General features: G+C 41.8%; 2 protein-coding genes across 2 annotated transcripts; both read right to left on the bottom strand.

The window, feature by feature from the left end:
* Positions 1-6865: 6865 nt before the first annotated feature.
* LOC143525670 (butyrophilin subfamily 2 member A1-like) lies at positions 6866-13815 on the bottom strand. Its single transcript, XM_077019878.1, has 10 exons — positions 13478-13815; positions 12828-12884; positions 12265-12612; positions 11930-12088; positions 11467-11604; positions 10270-10368; positions 10073-10114; positions 9464-9559; positions 9182-9208; positions 6866-9096 (listed from the first exon to the last, which is right to left on the bottom strand). Exons 1-10 carry the CDS (start codon positions 13536-13538, stop codon positions 8564-8566), a joined length of 1560 nt encoding a protein of 519 aa, XP_076875993.1. The 5' UTR covers positions 13539-13815; the 3' UTR covers positions 6866-8563.
* A 329-nt stretch (positions 13816-14144) lies between these two features.
* Positions 14145-20047, bottom strand: tacr3l (tachykinin receptor 3-like). Its single transcript, XM_077020018.1, has 5 exons — positions 19344-20047; positions 18438-18626; positions 17856-18006; positions 14960-15156; positions 14145-14867 (listed from the first exon to the last, which is right to left on the bottom strand). Exons 1-5 carry the CDS (start codon positions 19709-19711, stop codon positions 14651-14653), a joined length of 1122 nt encoding a protein of 373 aa, XP_076876133.1. The 5' UTR covers positions 19712-20047; the 3' UTR covers positions 14145-14650.
* Between the last annotated feature and the right edge of the window lie 2609 nt (positions 20048-22656).

Here is a 22656-nt window from a genome sequence, read left to right as displayed (position 1 = left end):
AAGATTAATTACTCTGTCCATAGTTTTCTAATCTATATCTTCAGACAATATTACACATGCTTTTGCATACGTAACCTATTTTCATGAACTATGTTTGAAATGCTTTGGTTTAAAATTTAAGAAATAAAACAAAGTTAGTCAGGCATGTGAATATTTAATGCAGTTAAAACTAGGGTCAATGTGGATATGGGACGCTCCTCTGGCCCACATGTTTCTGTGGATTTTGTATAAGCAACATTGAGAGTTCTTAGCCTAAAGAATATTCGCTGTTATGTGTAGAAGCTGTCACGGTACAGCGGCCCCCTCCGTCCACAGCGGTTGTTGTTGTCGTTGTTTGTATTTGTTGCGTTGTGTGCGTACCTCAGGGGGGCGGAGCCCGTGATCCGTCTCACCTGAGGGTCGTTTGTTTGTCTATATATGTCTTGTCTTTGTACCAGTTGACCGCTAGTCATTATATACTTATTTCGGATCATGTCACGGGTTTTTGGTTTGCGCACTTTCTATATTAAACCATCCTTTTTCCCTGAAACTTGGCGTGATCGCTTCCATTTAATTTGCTCACCCTGCCCGTCACAGAAGCATATTGTAACGTATCACTCCGCCCCCCCGTCAGTTTTCTCCTTTTAGTGTTTTCCATTCCGTGTTTTCCCAGCAGCAGTCCCCTCCCTCCTAGTTATTAGCTACACCTGAGTCTTATTCCCTTATGTAGTGAAATGGTTATTTAAACTCATTGCTTTATTGTAGTCTTTGCGTTTGCTGGCCTCTGCATTCCCTGTTACTTTGTAGCCGCGACTCCGTTGTTTATATTGTAGCGTCGGGCCAATGGGGGGTGCCAGAGGGTGATGTCATTGCCCATGAGTCCTTGCAGCTCCGGCCCGATTATGCATGTTATGTGATGTTTATGTCTGTATAGTGTTATTAATGATTATTAATTGTGTGTTAATAGTTAAGTCACCCCGGTCCATTTTTTAATGTACATGTGCATTATCGTAGTTCCCCCTCCATGTATGTGTAACGTTGCCGTCTTCATGACCTCCCCATGTGTTTCATGAGCAAGGCCAACCTAATTTAGGCCTCAAGTCGTATGGATTGTTCCTGTGAGTGCCAGTTTTTTTGCAAGTGAAGAATAAAACCTCTGTTCTGGATATGAATGGACTTGTCTGCAGCTTCTTTCTCCCACACCACAGTATGTAATTTCGGTCGATCCTGTTCTAAGTCTAATCGTCTTTTCCTTCCCCCTTTTCAGGTTATTCTCTTTAGTTCCTCGTTTATTCTTAGACCTTCCCTAGTGTGCATGTACCTTGTGTTGCATTTGTGTATGAGACCTTTGTAAGTAGATATGTTTTAGCTGGTCTGTCCTTGCTATTTGGTTTAATTGTTAAGAGGTATCTTATAAGTCTGGTTAGTGAGCTGCAGATAATAATAATAATAATAATAATAATAATCTTTATTTGTATAGCACCTTTCATACATACATGCAACTCAAAGTGCTTTACAGTATAAATAAAATAAACATTAAAAGGAGATAAGACAAAAAGACAAAAGGAAAATGTTAAAAGAAATTAAAGATAAAAATATAAAAATAACATAAAAAGTAAAAAGGTAAAGTAAATAAGATAATAAGAAGTAAAGTAAATAAGATAAAACTATTTAGATAATTGGATTTAAAAATAATAGACAACATAATGTAATAAAGTAAATAAGATTGAGAATTTCTTAACTAAAAGCGGATCTAAACAGGAATGTTTTGAGACTGTTCTTAAAACTATGCAAGGATGAAATGCCTCTGAGCTCTTCAGGAAGAGAATTCCAGAGCTTTGGGCCATAGTGGCTAAAAGCACCCTCGCCAATCTTTAATCGGCTTTTAGATGTTGTATTAGTTTTGTTCTCTTGTGAATGTTTTTGTGTTATAATTTATTGTTACTGTGTATTGTTCTGTGTTGTCCTGGACTGCACTTCCACTGTTAATGACGTATGCTGTTTGGTGTTCTATATCACTACCAGAATCATGAACTTCAGTGTTAGTTTCGTTTTCCTTTGTATTATGTCCAAGTTGTAATCCACCGTTGTTTGTTTAATTAGTAGTACTTTTGGTCAGAATTGTCATTGAAGACATTTGCTGCTTGCTGTGTCTACGTTTCAGCGATATGCCTAGACGTTCATGCAAACATGCATATAGCTTGTCCTTAGGACACATTGCACTTTTTTCTCCTCCCGATGTTACTGTCCTTCATGATGTGAATAAACCTGTGTTCTCCGCAATTGTGCCTGTCTCTCGCTTTGCTTAAGTGTGAAACTGTGACGCTCACGGGACTGCGAAGGACGAGGCACAGATTCAACATGGAACGTCAACTTTATTGAGTTGATAGCGCGACAACGCACAAACAACCAATAAACATACAACGTGGACTGACGCAACATGTAGACTCAGACAACGACGAGCACAAGACACTGCGCGAACGCACATTAAATAGACAAACCACATACACCCCACGTGATGACGAGATGAGCCACAGGTGAGACGAATAATCACAAGACGTAACCGCACCCACAGAGATACGCAGATGAGCAGACGCAGACGACGTAAACACACACCCAAACGGAGGGGTCGGGGACCGTAACATGACAGACTCCCCCACCAAGGGCACTACCCGTCCTAGGGTGCCAACAGGACCCAGTGCCCCGAACTCACAACGATGACCGCCCTCGGCGAAGAGTCCGCCACGAACCGCCTAGAACACCCTCCCTGGGAAGACCGGGGAAAACACGTTAGACACACACAACGGAACGTGTACAAACACACAAACAGGTACACTTACACAAATAGGCACAAACGGAAAAAGGGGGTTTGGCAAACATACGGGAAGACTTACGAACATTGGAACAGACAAACATGTAACGGGTGCCAGGCTTCACGCCAGGAGAAGAGCTATCAGAGGAGAGAGACCGGGAGCTGCTGGTGCTGCGGTGGGCGGTCCTCCTCCTGCCCTTGCCGCAAACCCTCCACCAGGTGCAGTGCGGCTAGCGGACGCGGCAGGTGCAGCGTGGCTGGCTGACGCGTCGGGTGCTGCGCGGCTGGCGGACGCGACGGGTGCTGCGCGGCTGGCATCTCCCCTCAGCGGGCCGTATGGCATGTCCCAATCGCCTCGCAACCGCCCTCTGGAGCCGGCAGTGTGGACGTCTGTCCCCATTTCCATCGCCTCACTGCCCTGACTGAGTAGTCCATGTCACTACCCCTGGAGCGGTCGGAGGCTAAGCCCGCCATAGGACTCCTTCCTCCCCTCACAGTACCCCCGGAGTGTTCAGAGGGGGGAAGACTCTCCTCTTCTCCTCAGAATCTGCCTCCCCGAACTCGCTCTCTGGGGTTGATGCGGTGGCGCCGATGACACAGGCGCCCACCCTCAGAGGCGAGAGGGCGCGGGAAGGAGAAGGGTGTAGCTCTCGCCATATTCTCACCACCCCCTCGCGGAGCATCTCCGCCAGCTCGGGGTTGTAGCCCTCACACTCCCGAGCTGTAGCCAGCTGGTAAGCACACCCCGGGGTCCTTCTCCAGCTCCTTGACCGTCGGTGTGGCTTCGTGGGGCGGGGGGGAGTCCTCTTCCTCTCCTCCCTCCTCACGATAGGGAGGCTCCTCCTCCAGCTCGTGGACGCCCACCCGCAGGGGCGAGAGTTCCCGGGAAGAAGAGGGATGCATCTCCTGCCACGCCTGCACCGCCTCCTCGCGGTAGTAAGCTGCCTTCTTTGGGGTGGAGGTTTCCAGAGCGGCGCACAGCATGTAAGCACACACCGGGTCGGATTCCAGCTCCTCCAGCGTCGGAGTGGCTTCGCGGCGCTGGGGGGAGGAAGACGTACGGTGGTGCCGCTTCCTGAGGCGCTGGCTCTTTTTTGGCCGGGTTGTATAGCCTGGCATAGTTGGTGTCTCCACAACGTCTCGTCGTTCTGTGACGTTCGGGCGCAGCCAAGGACGAGACATGTAATCCTCGCTTCAGAGCACACGTCACTTTTAATACGTAACATATATTGCGCAATAGCACACGAGAACACAGTCCACATACACAGTGATGTCAGTAACGCGTTACTCTAATCTTACCACTTTTTTCGGTAACGAGTAATATAACGCGCTACTATTTCCAGTCCAGTAATCAGATTAAAGTTACTTATCCAAATAACTGTGCGTTACTATTTTTATTTTCCCTAGTAAAAATATATATTTTTGCTTTCTTCTTGGCTCAGTTCTACTTTTGCGTCTGACCGTAGCGCTCGACTCCGCACGCTGCGCCCGACCCTGTGAGAGCGCGAGCGCGTTTTACACGTCATTCTGTGCAGTGTCCTCCCGTAAGGATGTGTGGTAGTGTAAAGAAACACCCCTCAAAAACAGGGGAAGGAACATTTACCTGAAGAATTTTAATGTTGCACTGTGTTCCACGTTTGAAAAGTGCTGGAATTTTGACTAACGTCGCCTACTTTAAAATGCTTGAAATTGTAATGGTATTTCGTTTCACAAGCTGTCTGACTGAACAGGGGTGGGTTTCCCGAAACGTTCGTAGCGCTAAGTACTTCTTAACCTCGTACGTTTCATACGAGGTTACGAAGTACTTGGCGCTACGAACGTTTCGGGAAACCCACCCTAGTTCGCTTGTATTACTTTTACAAATAAATTTACAAATAATACCGAGCAGCTACACAAACGTAATGTCAGGAGATACTGTAGCGACTACTACTCCTCACGGCGAGTCTCGCCCTTTAAGTGACACGGGGGGGGGCGACTGCGCGCGCCAGGGTTGCATTATCAATAAAGTTTCCCTCCTCGGGATTTTTGGATTAAGCAGTTTCTGCCTCGGTTACCGAACCTGCTTTAATACATTGTTACTGTTAAAAATGCACTTCCAATAAAGTGAGTATTGGAAAAAATTAATTTTGCTGCTGAATGTAACTACTAAAGTAACTTGTAATCTAACGTAGTTACTTTTAAAATCAAGTAATATGTAACGTAACTAAGTTACTTTTAAAAGGAGTAATCAGTAATCGGATTACTTTCTCAAGGTAACTTAGCCATCACTGCACATACACACAAAACGTGCAGTCAGACAACGACTCAGTCTGTGGATCTTCGTGGATGCGGTTGTGTCTTGTGATAATCCATCTCACCTGTGGCTCGTCTCGTAATCACGCGGGGCTTATGTGGTTTGTCTATTTAATGTGCGTTCGCGCAGTGTCCTGTGCTCGTCGTTGTCTGAGTCTGCACGTTGTGTGTGTATGCGGACTGTGTTCTCGTGCGCTATTGCGCAATATATGTTACGTATTAAAAGTGACGTGTGCTCTGAAGCGAGGATTCCGTGTCTCGTCCTTGGCTGCGCCCGAACATCACATAATAATAATCTTTATTTGTATAGCACCTTTCATACATACATGCAACTCAAAGTGCTTTACAGTATAAATAAAAAGAAACATAAAAAGGAGATAAGACAAAAAGAAAAATGAAACATAAAAAGGAGATAAGACAAAAAGAAAAATGTTAAAAGAAATTAAAGATAGAATATTAAAATAACATAAAATGTAAAAAAGTAAAGTAAACAATATAATAAAAAAGTAAAGTAAATAAAATATTAAAATAAAGATAAAAAGAAAACAAACAATAAAATAATTAAATAAAGTGACAAATTATAAAATAATAGAATAAAGTAGATAAGATTGAGAGTTTCTTAACTAAAAGCAGATCTAAACAGGAATGTTTTGAGACTGTTCTTGAAACTATTCAGGGATGAAATGCCTCTGAGCTCTTCAGGAAGAGAATTCCAGAGCTTTGGGCCATAGTGGCTAAAAGCACCCTTGCCAATCTTTAATCAGCTTTTAGGAATCATCAGTAGATTACTGTTTGAAGACCTGAGAGACCTGACTGGAACATATCTAACCATCATTTCACTGAGGTAAAGAGGGGCAAGACCATGAAGACATTTAAAAACCATGACTAGAACCTTAAAATCTATTCTAAAGTTGACAGGTAACCAGTGCAGTGAGTGGAGTGCAGGTGTAATATGTGTGTTAGTAGTTAGTCTCTTTCTCCTGCAGGTCAGAACCCTTGCAGCCGCATTCTGAACTCTCTGTAGGTGCGAAGTAGAGCTCTTTGGAAGAGCAGATAGAACAGTGTTACAATAATCTAGCCTTGATGTGATAAATGCATGGACAAGTTTTTCACTGTAAGCAGGAGAGAGCATATCTCGAACCTTAGCAATGTTTTGAAAGTGAAAATAAGCTGTCTTGCATGTAGTCATGATGTGTGATTTGAAGCTGAGCTCATTATCAAAGGTAACGCCCAGGTTCTTAACACATTGTCTGGCATTAAGATTCATTTGATTTAAATAGGTCTGGACATCATTCCTTTGTGAATCACTGCCAAGAACAAGAACCTCGGTCTTCTGTTTATTTAATTGCAGAAAATTGTCAGACATCCATGTCTGTATATCATCTATGCAGTCAAACAGTGAGCAAATTGATTTTAGGGCCTTAGGTTCTAGAGAAATGTAAAGTTGAGTGTCATCTGCATATTGATGATAACTAATACCATGTTTATTAATGATATGTGGTAATGGAAGCATATATAGGTTGAATAGTAACGGCCAAAGAATTGATCCTTGGGGGACACCACAAGTTATTTTTTGACGTGTGGAGGAAAAGGTACCTAATGCTACATAGTAATCACGCCCAGTTAGGTACGATCTAAACCAGTCTAAGACTAAGCCACTAAGGCCTACCCAACTCTGTAGTCGATCAAGAAGAATTTCATGATCAACAGTGTCAAAAGCGGCGCTTAAATCTAGCAGAAAAAGGAGAGAGTTTGCCTGCATCCTTATTCAATCTCAAGTCATTTACTACCTGAAGGAATATTATGTCTTTTTATACTCAGCTTGCAGCTTGCAGAATATGCTTGCTCGTGAGAAGGTGTTATTTCCATATAGGGTAGGATTTATTACCTATGTTAGAATAGCAATATTGAGCCCACCCTGCTGCTTGTGTGCAAAGGGATGGTCTGTGTATGTATAAATGAGAGGAGCGCCCTCTCATCTTCGAACATTTGAGATACAGCCTGCCTGTGCGAATAAACTCCTCCTATTTACAAGAGAGTGGTTGGTTCCTCAATTGTTCCGGGAGCTCCCTGCCACACACTTCTCTGCAGAGTGTTACACTCAATTGAAGATTAGTACCAGGTGATCCTCCGTGACCCTCCGCTCATTGCTGAACGCAAGAAGGTGCTTTCTACTGAGAAAGAAACATACCTTTACACTACCTTAACTAGGGCTGTTTCAGCTCTGAAACCAGATTGAAAAGTGTCATTTATTTGATTTACTTTGACATAATCATTCAACTGGATTGACACAACTTTTTCAATGATTTTGCTAAGAAAGGAAAGATTAGATAGGTCAATAATTATTGAGAGATTTCTGTACTTTAATAGTGGTTTAACCATTGCTGTTTTAAAAATGTTAGGGAATTCACCCAATTGCAGAGACTGATTAACAATCGTTAGAACTTAATTTGCTAATGAGCTCAGAACCTGCTTGAAAAAGCATGTAAGTAAAGGGTCCAGTTCACAAGTAGAGGATTTTAGTGATGAAATGTCACCGTGTCAACTTCTTGGAAATAAGACATATTAAAGTTAGGCTGAGTAACTGATACAAGGATTGATAGTCTATTAGTGCTTGTTGCTATGTTCTGCCTTATACTAGTAATCTTGTCCCTAAAAAATATTGCAAACTCATTACATTTTTCAACTGAAACAGTCTCAGGGAAGACACAGGAGGTGGGGTTTACTAGCTGATCTATACTTCTGAACAAGACAGCCGAGTTATTATTTGATGAATTGATTAAGGTAGAGAAATAGTTTTTTCTTGCTGATTTCACTTCACTGTTGTAATTGTGCAATGTTGTTTTATAAATATCAAAATGTACTTGTAATTTTGACCTTCGCCAACGTCTCTCAGCCTGCCTACAATCTTGCCTAAATTTTACAATAGATGGAGTGTTTCTCCAGGGCATCTTAATTTTACCAGAGATATTTTTAGTACCTTTGGTGCCACAGCATCAATACAGTTCCTAACTCTGTGTGTGAATGTTTCATCTAGCTCATTCCCATTTTCTGAGAGAGGAGGGAGGGACTGTATCATGTCTGTGAAGGCCACGGCACTGCCAGCACTGAGATAACGCTTGGTTATTGTGCGCTTTTCACTGAGTGTTCTAGTAGATAATGACATATTGAAAAATACACCAAAATGGTCAGAGATTGCAACATCAATAATTTCAGTATTATTAACCTCTATGCATTTAAAAATGATCAAATCTAAAATGTGGCCATGCTTATGAGTTGGGCCTGATACATGCTGTATGAGATCAAAAGAGTTAAGCATCCTCATGAACTCTGAAGTGATTGGATTTGTGGATATATCCATGTGAATATTAAAATCCCCAGCAATTAAAACATATATACATATATTCATTTTCGTCTGCACTGAAATTAAGCAGTTAAGATCAGATGCATTTTAAAACTCATCCACAGTCATTGTTAACATCATTTGTCACAATTTATAATATGTATGGGTTTTGAGTCTCTTAGTCCAGGGCTGATTAGAGGACACAGGGTTTTAGCTTTCACGTTGGTTATTGTATAGAGATGTGACTGTGCGTCAACATTGTAAAAGGACAGAGTGTGCTCATCACAGTCTAAAAACACTCCGACTGTTGTCAGTGTCTCACTAACGTCTGTTAACAGAACTAGAAAAGGATCTTTGAAGTAGACATTTTCTTCTTTTTCATAACAAAGAACCCAAAATCCATTCTCTGGTATTAATGGGGTTTTATAGTTTCTCTCAGCTGTGTCACTTGCCACTCCAACATACCAAGAGAGTTTTTCTTTTGGTTTGTGTGACATCCTCACCTCCCAGTACTGTTTTCCAGAACTAAACTTCTCTTTACACAGGCTGAAGAATTTATCATCATCTCTGATATCATCAGACTGTTTTGGTTTACTGCAGTGCAGTCTTGTTCCATTACGTGCAGTTCTGAAAAACGCTGGATTTCCGTTTATGTCCAAGGTGATGTTCACTTAAGAAAGAGAATATTTTATTTAATAATTCTACACATTTAGAGTAATATAGCAGAGCTGAACTAATTTGAATGCATTTCTTACCTTTACATTTTTTTAGCTGGTTCCATTCTGTTTACCAAAAAACCCCACAGCACATCACCAAAACAGAAAAAAATACTATGTTATCAAAACTATGGAAATGAGCTAAACATTTGCAGATTTCTGAGTCCTCATTCCAATAATCTGCCCTAATGCAAGAAACTCTTAAACTCTTTGTTAGGCAGTAGTTAAGTTGTAAGCCATCAGAAAATGTAAATGTAGGTTCCACCAAAGTATGTGAACTCACACATGCACACACATCTACTCATAGGGATTCTGACCAACCTAATTTTTCAGTCTGAGCAGATGAAACTGTAGTATGAGGATCGTTCTGTGTCTGCAGCTCAGTGTCAACAGGAGAGGTGTTCAGTTGTTCGGTTTCTGAGAATACAAAATATGAAATTGTTAGAACTCTTTAACTTCTTGAAGGGTCAAGATTGTAATCATGATCTAATTGCACCAAGAAGATGCATTTCCTGTGCTCCCAGTTCAGATGTTTAGTTTCTGACACACATACTACTTTTTTGTCATTTCGTATTTCAGTATTTGATTATAACAAACCTGATACATTCATCAAGATGTTAACAAATGTTATACCATCATGCTACCTTCTCACCATCAATCCTGTCCACTTACATTACATTTTCAACCAGTAATTCCAAACACCACATAAGGTTGTATGGTTTTACGATTTCCTCAATCAGGTCTCCAGAATATTCAGACATATCAAAATGCAGGTTATTACAATCTTGTTAATCTCACCTGTGGCATCTGTTGTGGTTTCTCCCCTTGCTTAGCATTTTGACCAAAATCAATGTCAAAATTGTAATAAAAAAAAAAGAAATTACCAAAAGTGATTGACTGTTGCCAGCAAAATGGATTTGCTCTTCTTACCTTCTGTTCCTTGTGTCCTCTTTTGTTTGGTGCCAATCAGACCTACAACTCAGAGAGCGCCATCAATTTTTAGATAGTCTAACATCTCAGCCAACACAACATCATTTATTTCAAATTAACATATTTTAGGGGTAATCAGTTAAATTACATGTCTGTAAAGATATGAATATCAGTAAAACCATGTTTTTGTAGAGTACCTTTTTGATGTAGCACACAGTACACTGTAAATCCAGTGACACACAGCAGCAAGAGGGCGATGAATGACACAATGATGGGTCCATTCACTGACTCTGCATCTACACACAAAAACCAAGAGACTGATGAGCCTGAAACTGATGAATGTTTTCTGCTCTTAGACATGTGGTTCTATATGTTTAGGGAGATCCAATCATCACTAGGTAGTGTTGTTTGTATTAATCTGGTTGTTATTTAGTGATCATTTTCAGCTAATAGGTGTCATGGCTTCTTCCACTACTACCCAAGGGAACTGCAGTACCTAGGATGCTGTTGCCAGTCAGGTGGAGAGGAGGCTCAGGACTTCCTCTAATCTTAGGTCTCAGAGGCCGTGTTCATCTCTGGAGTATTAACTCCTATGACCTGTTGCTCATTTACTCCCAAGGTATTTATGTCTGTGTTGGTTACTTCCTCTTTCTGAGACATTGCCACTATTTGTTGTAACCGCAAGGCGTGAGGCAGGATGAGATGACTGTATAATTTAAAGAATGAACATAAAACTGTATATACTTACTGTATTGGCATGTCTGTATTTTACTGTATCATTACAATCAGTAATATACCTTTCAGTTTCCTTTATGAATTTGCCCCCAACTGTCCTGGCTGGCCCAGCCCCCAGCTGTTAGTCATGTCTTTGTTTTCTTCTTCCATGTCTCATGTGTTGTGATTTTAGTTGTCATGCCTGTTCATTTGTAACTCTGCCCCTCGTTAGTGTTAACACCTGTGTCTAGTTTACTTCATTCATTTTCTTGTGTATCTGTGTTTTCAGTTCAGTTTGTGCTGTCTTTGTAGCCCCATTTGTACATGTATTTCTCAGTATTCCTAACATGTTGTAAGTAGCCTTGTTTTGTCAATTAGCCTGTTTGTTCTAGTTTCTGTTGTGTTTCTCATGTTTGCTTTCAGTTTATCGTGTGCCTTAGTGTTGGTTTTGTTTCTGATTTGGACTGCCCTCAAAAACTACACTGGACTGTTTGAATGATTATAAGTTTAGAATACCTTATAACCATATGGCTAAATATCTCTCCATGCTCTGCTATCCTCCAGGAACCTCTCGTTTCTAAGACCCACCAGTAGCCCCCTACCCCACCCATCTTCAGAGAACATTACATCAGTTGTATTTGTCCTCATATAATGGGGACCTTTTGTGCAAATGTAGTCACCTGCAGAAATATTTGGGAGCACTCTGCTTTCTCTCCTCTCCTGATTGGAGGCAGATAAACCCACAGAGCAGGAGAGCCACTCTGACTCAGAGGGAGGGATAATCAGCCAAGACCACACGTTCACCAGGCCTTGAGAGTCTGAGGGATAGAAGGATGATTAAGAGGAGTATGGGAAGATGGAGTGAGAGAGAAGGAGAGCAGGAAAAACAAAGAGGAACAACAGGCTGAGAATGTTGTGTATAGATCTATAGACACAGTTACCATCTATGAAATGCTTATCAAAAAAGCTTGTCAACTACTGACTTATGGAGACCATTTGGCATATCTAGCATATGAAAAAGCAAACCAGTTTTTGCCATGGAGCCAAAAGATCTAGGAATTTATGAGTGAGTGAAAACAATAACGATCACAGACAGGGGGAGCTGACATACACAAGAAGGTATAAGAGGTGTAACTGAGTTACCTGTAGTGAATCTGACTTTGCTGAGGTGTTTCAGGTCCTTCTTGTCACTGTCTGTCCAGAAGACAGATGGCTCAGGAAACCATCCATGTGTGTGACAGGTAATATTCAACTGGTCTCCTTCAGCTTTAGCTACAGTGAGGACAGGAATGGAACCTACAGCTGCAAAAAAGAGTAATGTTACCCAGTTAAATCCACCAGTAACTTCTAGTGTTGTTTACTATACCCTGACAGGAACATTATATGACAAATGCTAAGACTTGTGAAGATTTTGCAACCTATTTAAATAAATACTTTGCTTCAAAAGAAGTCTTCAAGAAAAAATCACCAGCCTTTACCTTTTATTTGTAGAGACACCTTGTTCTTGTCATACCAGCTATCGCTGCTAACATGACAAATATAGTCTCCTCTGTCTGCTAGTGTGAGGTTCTCCAGCTTCAGAGTGACGTTTCCTTTCTCCAGCCCCCCTAACAGAGACACTCTTCCCCAGTACTGTTGGTCTGCATCACTCTCCAAGATCTGTCTGTTCTTGTAGAGCAGAACTGGGGTATCGAACATTTCTGGGTGATACCAGCGCACTTCAAGGGGTGTTGTATCTATGTTCTTCGAGAGAGTGCAGGGTAGAGACACAGAGGCCCCGAGGAGCCCTGTGACTGGATCTTGTGGAACAACCACTGAGAACGACTCTGGAGAGCAGACAGTACAGTGAGTACAGTCAGAGACATTTAGCACAGTCAGTACAGTCAGAGACATTTAGCACAGTCAGAGACATTTAGCACAGTCAGTACAGTCAGAGACATTTAGCACAGTCAGTACAGTCAGAAACAGTCAGAGACAGTACAGTCAGTAGAATATAAGGTCCCACATATGCTGATGCTTTTGAAGTAATAAAGAAACTTACCAAAGGAAGCACAGAGAGTGGGAAGCAGAAACATCCAAACCCATCTCAGTAGTGTGGCTGTCAATTCATTTACAGTATGGGCATAAACATTTAAATTAATGCAAATGTAAACATTATGTAAAAAAGACTTTTAAAATATTTCAGTTTTGATCCTTATTTTGAATTTTTTTAATGCTCTTCAATTTAAGCAGGGTTTATTTTTTGTTCAGTTTTTTTCCAGTGAGTAGACTGCATTCCATATGCAAGCTGCTGAAACCTTTATACAGTGGAGATTAGGTATTAAATAATGCAGTCCTTCTCTGAATCAATACGGAATAAATACATCATGGAATAAAGCACTTGGGTGTATGTTTCTACACACACCGAATATTCTTCCGGCTAAGGATTCTAAATGTTGCTCACAAAAGACCGGTGTAAATCTATAGAAACATGTTGGGATGAGGAGTGTCCCATATCTACATTGATCATAGTTTAAACTGCTGTTATGCATTACATTTTCATACGTCTGTACGCCTGACTACATTTACGTTTAATTTTAAAATCTTAAACCAAAGCAATTCGAAGAGAGTTTACGAAGATAGGTTACGTATGCAAAAGCGCGTCATATTGTCTGAAGATATAGATTAGAAGATAAAGAACTTTAATCTTACCTGAAATCATGACATTAGAGAATACTGTGTATTGCATGTCTTCTTCGAATAAAAAATACATAAAAAATTTAAAATACTTTATAAATCATTTTATCAGCTACCAATGTCGTTCAATTATTAACTCGTGCTTTCGGTTCTGTGCAAGACACCAAGACAAACCGAATAAACCGACCGTCACGTGATCACGCAGCCGGTGCAACAGTTACTGACCTTTGTGTTGTTTGCGCAGGTGCCGTTCCTGGCGAACCGAGTTTACAAAGTTTTGACCGAAATTCCGTGGTGTGAACTGCTTATACTGACCAGTGCAGAAACCCGCTGGTCGCTTTATCAGTTGTGAAGATTCTAGATGGGTAACGTGGCGGAATCAGAATATCAAAACATTTGTATTTGTTTTGACCGTTTGTTTCCTACATGTAGCATAACTGACCTTTGATCGCAATTAACAGCACTAGTCCTTCAGTTAGCCTACAGTATATCATCTAGCAAGTGTTCGTAGCCTGTGTGACATTTGACAATGATCCTCATCACAGAATGCTTCAAAATACATTTAATTCATCACTTAAATGAAACTGACCAAGATCAACAGTACAAACATATAAAAAGTGTGTATATATAGGTATAACCAACATATTTTGGATTTGTATGGTAACAAAAGACTGGTGTATATATAAGCATAAAACACTATACTGATCATAGTATCTGTATACACAAAAACACAGAATGTATGTAATGTATAATATATATGCAATATATGAAAAATGCCTTAAAATGTATTCTGTCAAAAAGAATATCTCATTTGTCAGACAGAAAAATGAAATATGTAATGTAATACAAATTTCTTTAAAAAAACAACTTAGTTGTTAATACATTCAACAGCATTAAGCACAAAACAGAGCATGCAGCGTCAGTGGTGGTGAGATTATTGGGGAGGTACTAGGAAGGTGTGTCTGAAGAGGAAAACACTGAAGGGTACTTCAGGATGAGGACTAGTCTAACTGAGCGCCTAAGACCAGACTAAGAGACTATTGGCCTTCTTAGGGAACCTCAGCTACTCAATAACGGCAAAAATGAGCCCATTGATCCACATCCCGCCCTCAGCTAAGCTGCTCAGAGTCAAAGGTCGTCTCCCTGCGGAGCCCGTTTCTGGCCCCCAGCACACCATCCTTGGCCCTGCTAACCTCGTTCTGGGCTTGGCGCTTGGCGCTTGGCGCTCTTGCGGGTCCCCTGGTTGGGATCGTTGCTGTGGACGCTGGTGTCGACCCGGGACAGCGTGCACATGCTGCTCTGGTTGCGCGGGTGGAGGCGGGTGGCGTGCAGCTCCAGCTCGTCGTAGCTCGACACGTGGATGAACGGGCACCAGCGGAAGGCCCTCTTGAAGCCTGTCCGGAACCTGCACGCGCCAGAGCGGTTAGCCTGGGCTGCTCGGGTGTGAGGAGTGTGAGGAAGGTGTGAGGAAGGTGTGAGAATCTGGCCGCCCCTTACCTGCTGTTGAGGCAGCAGTAGATGATGGGGTTGTACATGGTGGAGCTCATGGCCAGCCACAGGACTGATAGATAGACCTGCTGGATGGACTTCAGCTTGTTCAACTGCTTGTTCATGCCAGTCACGATGAAGTACACGTGATAGGGCAGCCAGCAGAGGGCAAAGGTCACCACCACCACGATCATCATCTTCACCACCTAAAGAGAGAAAATTGTTCTATACAGGCTGCAATAGCTTGAGCACATACTCAACTCAAAGATAGAAATCTGAAGATTGACTTTCCTTGGCAGGTTAAGACTTTACACTATGTGATCTGAGCTCAGTGTGGTCATAGACCAGCACTGTATATTGTGTTTAAGTAAAAGTGCCATTTTTCTCTGATCTGAACATTTTTTTTTTCATTTTCCTGTTTAGAAGTACCAAACCAGTCAAACCATTTTTTCAGTATAATTGTCTCGACCCATAATGACCTGCTGCTGTTCCTAAGTGAAATAAAAGCATTTTACAGAAGGAAGAACACAACTAGATTGGCACCAAGCAGAGACGTTTTCTGATTGGTCATCAGACATCCTCCTCTGATTCTGTCCTAAGTGCAATCACCAAGCACAGATGAAAACAAAGGCAAAAGCAGAAATTGAAATGGCTGAATTGCGCTGATTGAATAATTTTGCTAGCAATGATGAAAGCTGACGTGGTGATCAAAATCTTTTGAAGTGGCACTAGAAAGTGAACATAGGAGTCCTACCCAACGAGCTGATACCAGAACCATGTTTACATTCATTAAACGGCAGATTTATGGTACATGGGAAATATTTCACAGGTATGTGTTTTGAAACCATATATTTTTTAATAAGGCTTTACCACTTCAAAATACAGGTAGTTTTACTTTTCTAACTTCAAAACAGCTACAAACACTGTTTGTTGCTGAGTACAGTTTCCAGACTGCTCTTTCATTTTTAATTCGTAGCCATATCTTGAAATCATCTTTCTGTCCTCTAAGAATTATATCAATGGCATTTATTAGTCTCTCATTTTTCAAAAGATGTTTTTTATGGAGGTGCAAATTTATTCACCCCAATGTAATGCTGTTTCCTCAACAGCCTCTAAAAGGCCATCTCCGCGTCTCCACAAATGGCCTTGTTATCTCCTTCATAATAAAAGGCAGTGGGTAACAGAGACAGACAGGGCCCGGTGTGCTGTTGTCTGAGGGCCAGTGTTCATTCATGTCGTGCCATTTAGTTAAGTTAAGCTGGCTCGAGCCACCAAGACATCCCAGCACCACCGAGCGAGAGCTCTGGGTCGAACGAGCCACGATTTAGGCTTCAGATTGACAGCTACACAAAGCCCTGGAAAGGTTAGCGATGACGCAGCCGTGACAGCAGGTGGGAAAGAGCATAGGAAGAGACGGAAGCTGTGCCGTCTCACACTGATCCAAGACCAGTTCTGATGATCATCAGTGAGGTGGGAAAATAGGCTGGATGGGTTCTAGATCAGTGGGAATCAGGAGGCAGACATGCCCTGGCAGCAGGATATAGACAAAACAGGAAGGAATTATATTGGCACGGAGGTGTGTGCTATGACTAAGATTGTTTCTATATCTATAGAAACACACCTGACCCAGATGATCAATGCTGCTTATTTGCTCTGGTGTGTCAGAGACTAAATCGAGCAAAACTATGTGATGATGGGGTATTTGGAAGGATTAGCTTCGGAATAACATTTGGCATTTTTATTAAAGTTAGATGGAGGCTTTATTTATGGAAAAATACTCATCTTTAGGTGTTTTCCTTATACACCATGAAAATGATCAGAAATGTGTATTATGATGTTTGGAAGATAAAAAGTTTTTTATACATATGTCCATTTTCAATTCATGCCAAGATTTATGTCACATATAAAAGATTGTAAATCCACAATGTGGTCTTGTCCTTTCTAACACCACTGATATGCATATGTGAAATTGACCATGCAGCTAAATCAGGTTTGTATGAAGAAACAAGGTAGTTTGGCCAGACAATGAAGAACAGATTTCAATATGTGTCCTGTTCACATTTTTATAAAACGTTATAAGTGCACCAGATGTTCATTTCTAGCTGTGGGCTCATGATAGAATTCAAAAACTTTAACAACAACCAGCTTTTGAACATCACTAGGATGTGTGTCTGTGTGTGTGTGTGTGTGTGTGTGTGTGTGTGTGTGTGTGTGTGTGTGCATGGATTATAAAAAGATGAGTTATCAAACTCTTTAATCCAACACAATCCCATCATAATCTGACTCCAAAAATTATACCACAGGGTTAGGAAAGGCAATGACAGGGCAGAAAAAATTAACTCTTGTGTTCTTGAATAAATGTTGATGTGGAAATGTTCTGTGTGTGTGTGTGTGTGTGTGTGTGTGTGTGTGTGTGTGTGTGTGTGTGTGTGTGTGTGTGTGTGTGTGTGTGTGTGTGTGTGTGTGTGTGTGTGTGTGTGTGTGCACGTAAGAGAGAGAGTATATGTGTGTAAATGCATGCATTTCACTTCACAACTGGCATGTTAGATACACTCAGAGTTATGACCTTAATCTGAGGGAGATCCAGACAGTAATAACTGAGATTCCCATGGTATCAGGGCTTTGGGTACAAAACAACAGTGTCTTCACAAGGTTTATAAATAGATATTCACACTTCATTCATTCACAGATTCTGTCCCTGTTTTATGATCAGAACTAATCCCATTCTAACCATTCCAGTGAATAAGACAGGTAGAGTAGGAAGGAATAAGACATCATCTAACAAGCACTGAAACATTTAGCCAATACGGTTTTGGGAAGAATAACTTTTATATCCCAAAATGCCTAGCGTCACCCCCTAAGCACATGTATGCACCCTAGGAGCAACTGAGGGCAAATAGCATACCTTTCTCTTGGCGCGTAGCTGCCCTTGATAGTTGTCTGATGAGTCTCCAGGGATCTCCCCTCCCCATAGTGTCACACCCACTATGGTGTAGGTGATGCCCATGACCACTAGGGGCAGCATGTAGACTAGAACCGTCACAATAATGTGATACCTGTGCAGTCACGAACACACTCGACGTTGCAAAGGAGAAACCGACTTGGGGAAGAACATGACAGAAAATCCAGAAACGAGCACTGCGAAATATGTGAAAGAAACTCTATAAATAGCATGGGAAGGTTAAAAAGACGGTCAGAATAAGGGATCTTGAATATTTGGAGGACAGGAAAGGTAATAGGTGCTCTATACAGGTGCTCTATATCCCAGACACGTTAGAGTTTTATTTTACATTCTACTATATATTTTTATTCTAATTCTATGTAGCATATAAATAGTAAGATGTGATTCTCCAAATATTACTAAAAGACAACACATAGCCTAATGGAATGTTCTTCCTGCCATCTTAGCCACTGTAAATGAAAGCTGCTTCCCATTTAAATGTGTTTTTACATGTAAATAGGGAAAGACGTGTAGTCAGTGTCTCACATAAATGAGTCTTTAGCAGGGTGAGGCCAGGCGACGTAGCAGACGGTCCTCCGGGGCAGGTTCCGCGTGGTGGAGTAGAAGCAGAGGGGGAAGGCGAGGACCACCGCCAAAACCCAGATACACGCGATCACCACCTTCGTGGGTGTGGCAGACAGCCTTGGTTTCAGGGGATGGATGATCGCCATGTATCTGACCCGGAGACAGCGGGAGTTTAGGTATTTGTGGTACGGCATTTCACACTGCTATCACGAGAGAAAAGTTATAATAATGACAATGACACACTTTATTCATCCCACAAGTGTGTGTGATTGTGTGTGTGTGTGTGTGTGTGTGTGTGTGTGTGTGTGTGTGTGTGTGTGTGTGTGTGTGTGTGTGGCGGGGGGTGTGGGGGGGGTTGGGGGTTGTGTGAGAAGATGTGAGAGATATAAGGATCTGAGATATAGGCCTACCCTAACCCTAACCCTAGACTATGGGGTATCAAGCAGTTGTTTACCGTCAAAGTTAATTAAAAACAAACATTATTATCACATTATTAACATCATCATCATCATCATAATCATCATCACAATAATTGTTATTGCGGGAGGCAAATTGAGAGAGAGAATTGCTGTTGAATAAGCGAACAAATGAAAACTTCTCGACAGCCGAACAGCTGAGCTGTCTGCAGGTTACTGTTGTTATTTCAGGTGATGCCCAATTACGCTGTCATACGGTGACACTTGTCGGGATGCCAGACATGACTCAGAATACCGAGCTAAGATGTTAAAGTATTCAGAAGAGGCTGCTGGTCCTTCACACCGCACACACAAATGTAAGAAAGCAAGACGAAGGTTAAAAGCGCTTTATTAAAGCACTTAATCCGACGCTGGACTAAAAGCCATCTTTAAAGCCCCACACATACCTTACCTGTCAACTGCAATCGCGGTCATTGAATAAATGCTGGCGAACACGGCTGTGACGGGGAAAAAGTTGTGAAACCTGCAGTATGCTTCTCCAAAGTACCATTCGCCATGCGTGGCATAGATGAAGTTGATCAGCGTATTGAAGGCGGCCATGGACGCGTCGGAAAAAGCCAAGTTGAGCAAGAAGTAGTTCGTTACCGTTCGCATCCGCTTATGGGCCAAAATGATCCAAATGACGACGAGGTTTCCGAACAGAGCCACTGCTAGTACGGAGCTGTAGGCTACGGACCACACCGCGACGCGCCACGGCGGCTGCACGAACCGATTCGTTACGTTGCGCGTGATGTTTGAGCTGATCTGTGATTCAGCCATGCTGATCTTCTCCCCTATCCTTATTTCTGCTACTTTGCTTTGAATACCGCGAACAGAATGATCTGTCTACCGAAAAAAAGAGGTTCAATTTTTTGTTGTTTTTTTACATATCCGTTTCGCAAGTGCGTCTTTCCATCTCTCCAAATGGGAGATTTCTCTCCAAAGTTAAGTTAACCAGCACCGTAGGCAGAGACGGACACTTGTAGTCTCTCCTGAGCAGAATAAGCTCGTTAAAAACTATTAAGGATAAGGAGACATTCCCGTGTACTTGAGGGTGCTTGGTTCTCGGATAGGTATTTGTTGCGCTCCGTCAGATGCATCCACAGAAAAGGGGAGAGTGAGCTGACAATCAGAATCAGAGCACCAAAGAAAAACGTACTGGGGGAAAACTCTCTCTCTCTCTTTCTCTCTCTCTCGTAAACGTGTGGTAACGGGCAATATTTGTATTAATTTCAATTTAATTTAAATTCTGGAACAATACAGAAGGGTCTTTGCAAGGGTCTCGTCAGTATTAGACCATTAAACCCTTACTAAATCTTCCTGTTGTGTGTAAAAATACTGCATTATGAATGTAGAAAGTGAGAGTTCTTTCATTAACAGAAGTTTTAATAGTTATTAACATAAACAAATGCTCTTAATGCTGATTTGAAGGCAAAGGGAGTCACACCAAATATTGACTTTATTTAGAATCCACTTTTGCTCATTCACTTTACATTTTGTTAATTAAAAATGTGTTCATATTTTTAAAGCATTCTTCCTCTGCAGGAATGCAGCAGTCCTCTATTGTGTTCTTGTAGAGAGCGTAGATTGAACACCTTAACCAAGTGGAAAACATAATATACGGAAACATCTGCACAGGCTGGACATTAAGGTCCAAGTGGGATACACCCATGAAGGTGGTGAAGAATGACTAGATGAATGAGCTAAGATCCTGTTCTTCTAGATACATGGACTGGTAAAATGGCAATGGATGACCAACTGGATGTTGTAGTGATAAATATTCTGTCAAATAACAGAAGAGGGCTGTAGTGATAGATGTAGCAATCTCAAGTCAAATCAAATCAAATTTATTTGTATAGCGCTTTTCACAACACATCACAAAGCAGCTTTACAATCGAACCAAGTGATGGCAACACCAGGACCAGATGTGGAAGATGAAGGCAACAGTGATTTCTGTGGTGATGCGTGCACTAGGAGAACGGATCCAGCAGATCCCAGGAACAATGTCCAGGAGAGAGCAGTCCTGAGAACATCTAAGATACTATAACCCTCAAACTCCCATGTTTCCCAGAGGATCTCAATGAAAAATACCACCCAGGGGAGCCTGTATATATGTAGCCTTATAAATAAGGCTACATATATACAATATATATGTACACATGGGTATGTATATGTATGTATAATGCAGAGTAACCACAGTGTAAGTCCTCGTTAAGCGGTCTGGGTTCAGCTGGCTAAGTGTCTTTCATCCTCGGACGCTCTCTAATACTCTTGATGCTTCCGCAGGTGTCTGAGCGCTGCGAGTGTCTCATATCTCCCCTTAAATCTGCCTGGGGGCATCACTGCAATTAAACAGGATTAAACACTAGCACCGCTGCCCTTTATGAGTCTGATCTCCCAGCCATTTCCTCTCACTGCATCCATGGTGTGTGTGTGTGTGTGTGTGTGTGTGTGTGTGTGTGTGTGTGTGTGTGTGTGTGTGTGTGTGTGTGTGTGTGTGTGTGTGTGTGCGCACGTGTGCGTGTAGACGGGTTTGTGTTTGCAGAGAGAAATGTTGCATCATACACCCGCAGCTTCTTCTTGGATTCTTGATATGGATGTGTCTTTAAAAAAAAAAGATCCGTATCTGTGTAACCACATAGCTGAAGGAGTTCAACCTGATTCTTGAAAAGCTCTAAAAACCTGGAAGCCGAAACTGTGATTTTCTGTGAAGTCCAGGAAATAAACATGAATTAGAAGATTATAGTGGAGCCAAAACAAGCCAACACCACTTTACCACTTTTGCTTTAGCATTCCTATGCTTTGCCTGTTTGTTTATTTCGCAGCAGGTCCATTGCGTGCAGTTTCCTGTGCTACCTCACCTATTTATTGAACACATTTTGAAAGCACAGATTCTTTGCTCTGAATTCCAGTCGTTATCTCCCAGCTGGATGCGCCCATGGCTTCTCAAGGAGCAGTTTCAGCTTCTTCCCTCATCACGGTCCCATTTCCCCTTTCGTGGGCAAAATTTTCTTTCCCAGAAGTGTGTGTCCTAGCCCACCCTCCATCTGTGAGCTAAATTGCTACTTTTGCTCTGCACGACTGACTACCGTCATCAGTTGGAGTGGAGAGGTTGTTACCCAGAGAGAAAGAAGAGGAGGCTTACAGAGAAGATAGGCAGCCGCCATTTTCTGCTTTCCTGAAGAGGTGGGCACCTCCTTTCTGCCTTTGACAGGTGGAGATGAGTGTTTGAACTGACCGTAGATTCCTTGTGTGACTGTTCTAGTCAAGGGAATGCCAGCTAATGGCTGTTACAGTATGTGACAGGATAATTGGTGTTAACACTAATGTGTTTCCTTTTCAGGGAAATTCAGAGGATAATGTAGCTTCCTTCAAAGACGTACACCTGTGGCATGCAGAGAAAAAAAAAAACGGGACTAAAAAAGTTCAGAAGCAAACCACCACATACAAACGACAACACTAAAACCAAAGGCAACGGATGGGTAAACAAAGCCAAGGGTTTTTTTTTTGGTGTATGGTGTTAAGGGAGTATTAAGGGAGTATTAAGGAAGTATTAAGAGAGTATTAAGCATTAGCCCTACTTGGCACTCTAGATGGACCATTTTGATACATCTGTACTAAACCTCTCATTTACAATACTTGCATGTCTTTTTAACCCATAAAATGGTTTGATCGTGCTGTGCTTAGCATATTTCATAAGTTACGATTTTGTAGAATTATGAATA

The sequence above is a fragment of the Brachyhypopomus gauderio genome, chromosome 1 (assembly GCF_052324685.1).
Source record: "Brachyhypopomus gauderio isolate BG-103 chromosome 1, BGAUD_0.2, whole genome shotgun sequence".
Classification (NCBI taxonomy): Eukaryota; Metazoa; Chordata; class Actinopteri; order Gymnotiformes; family Hypopomidae; genus Brachyhypopomus; species Brachyhypopomus gauderio.
Note: the sequence above shows the minus strand (reverse complement) of the source record. Positions and strands in the feature narration are given on the sequence as shown.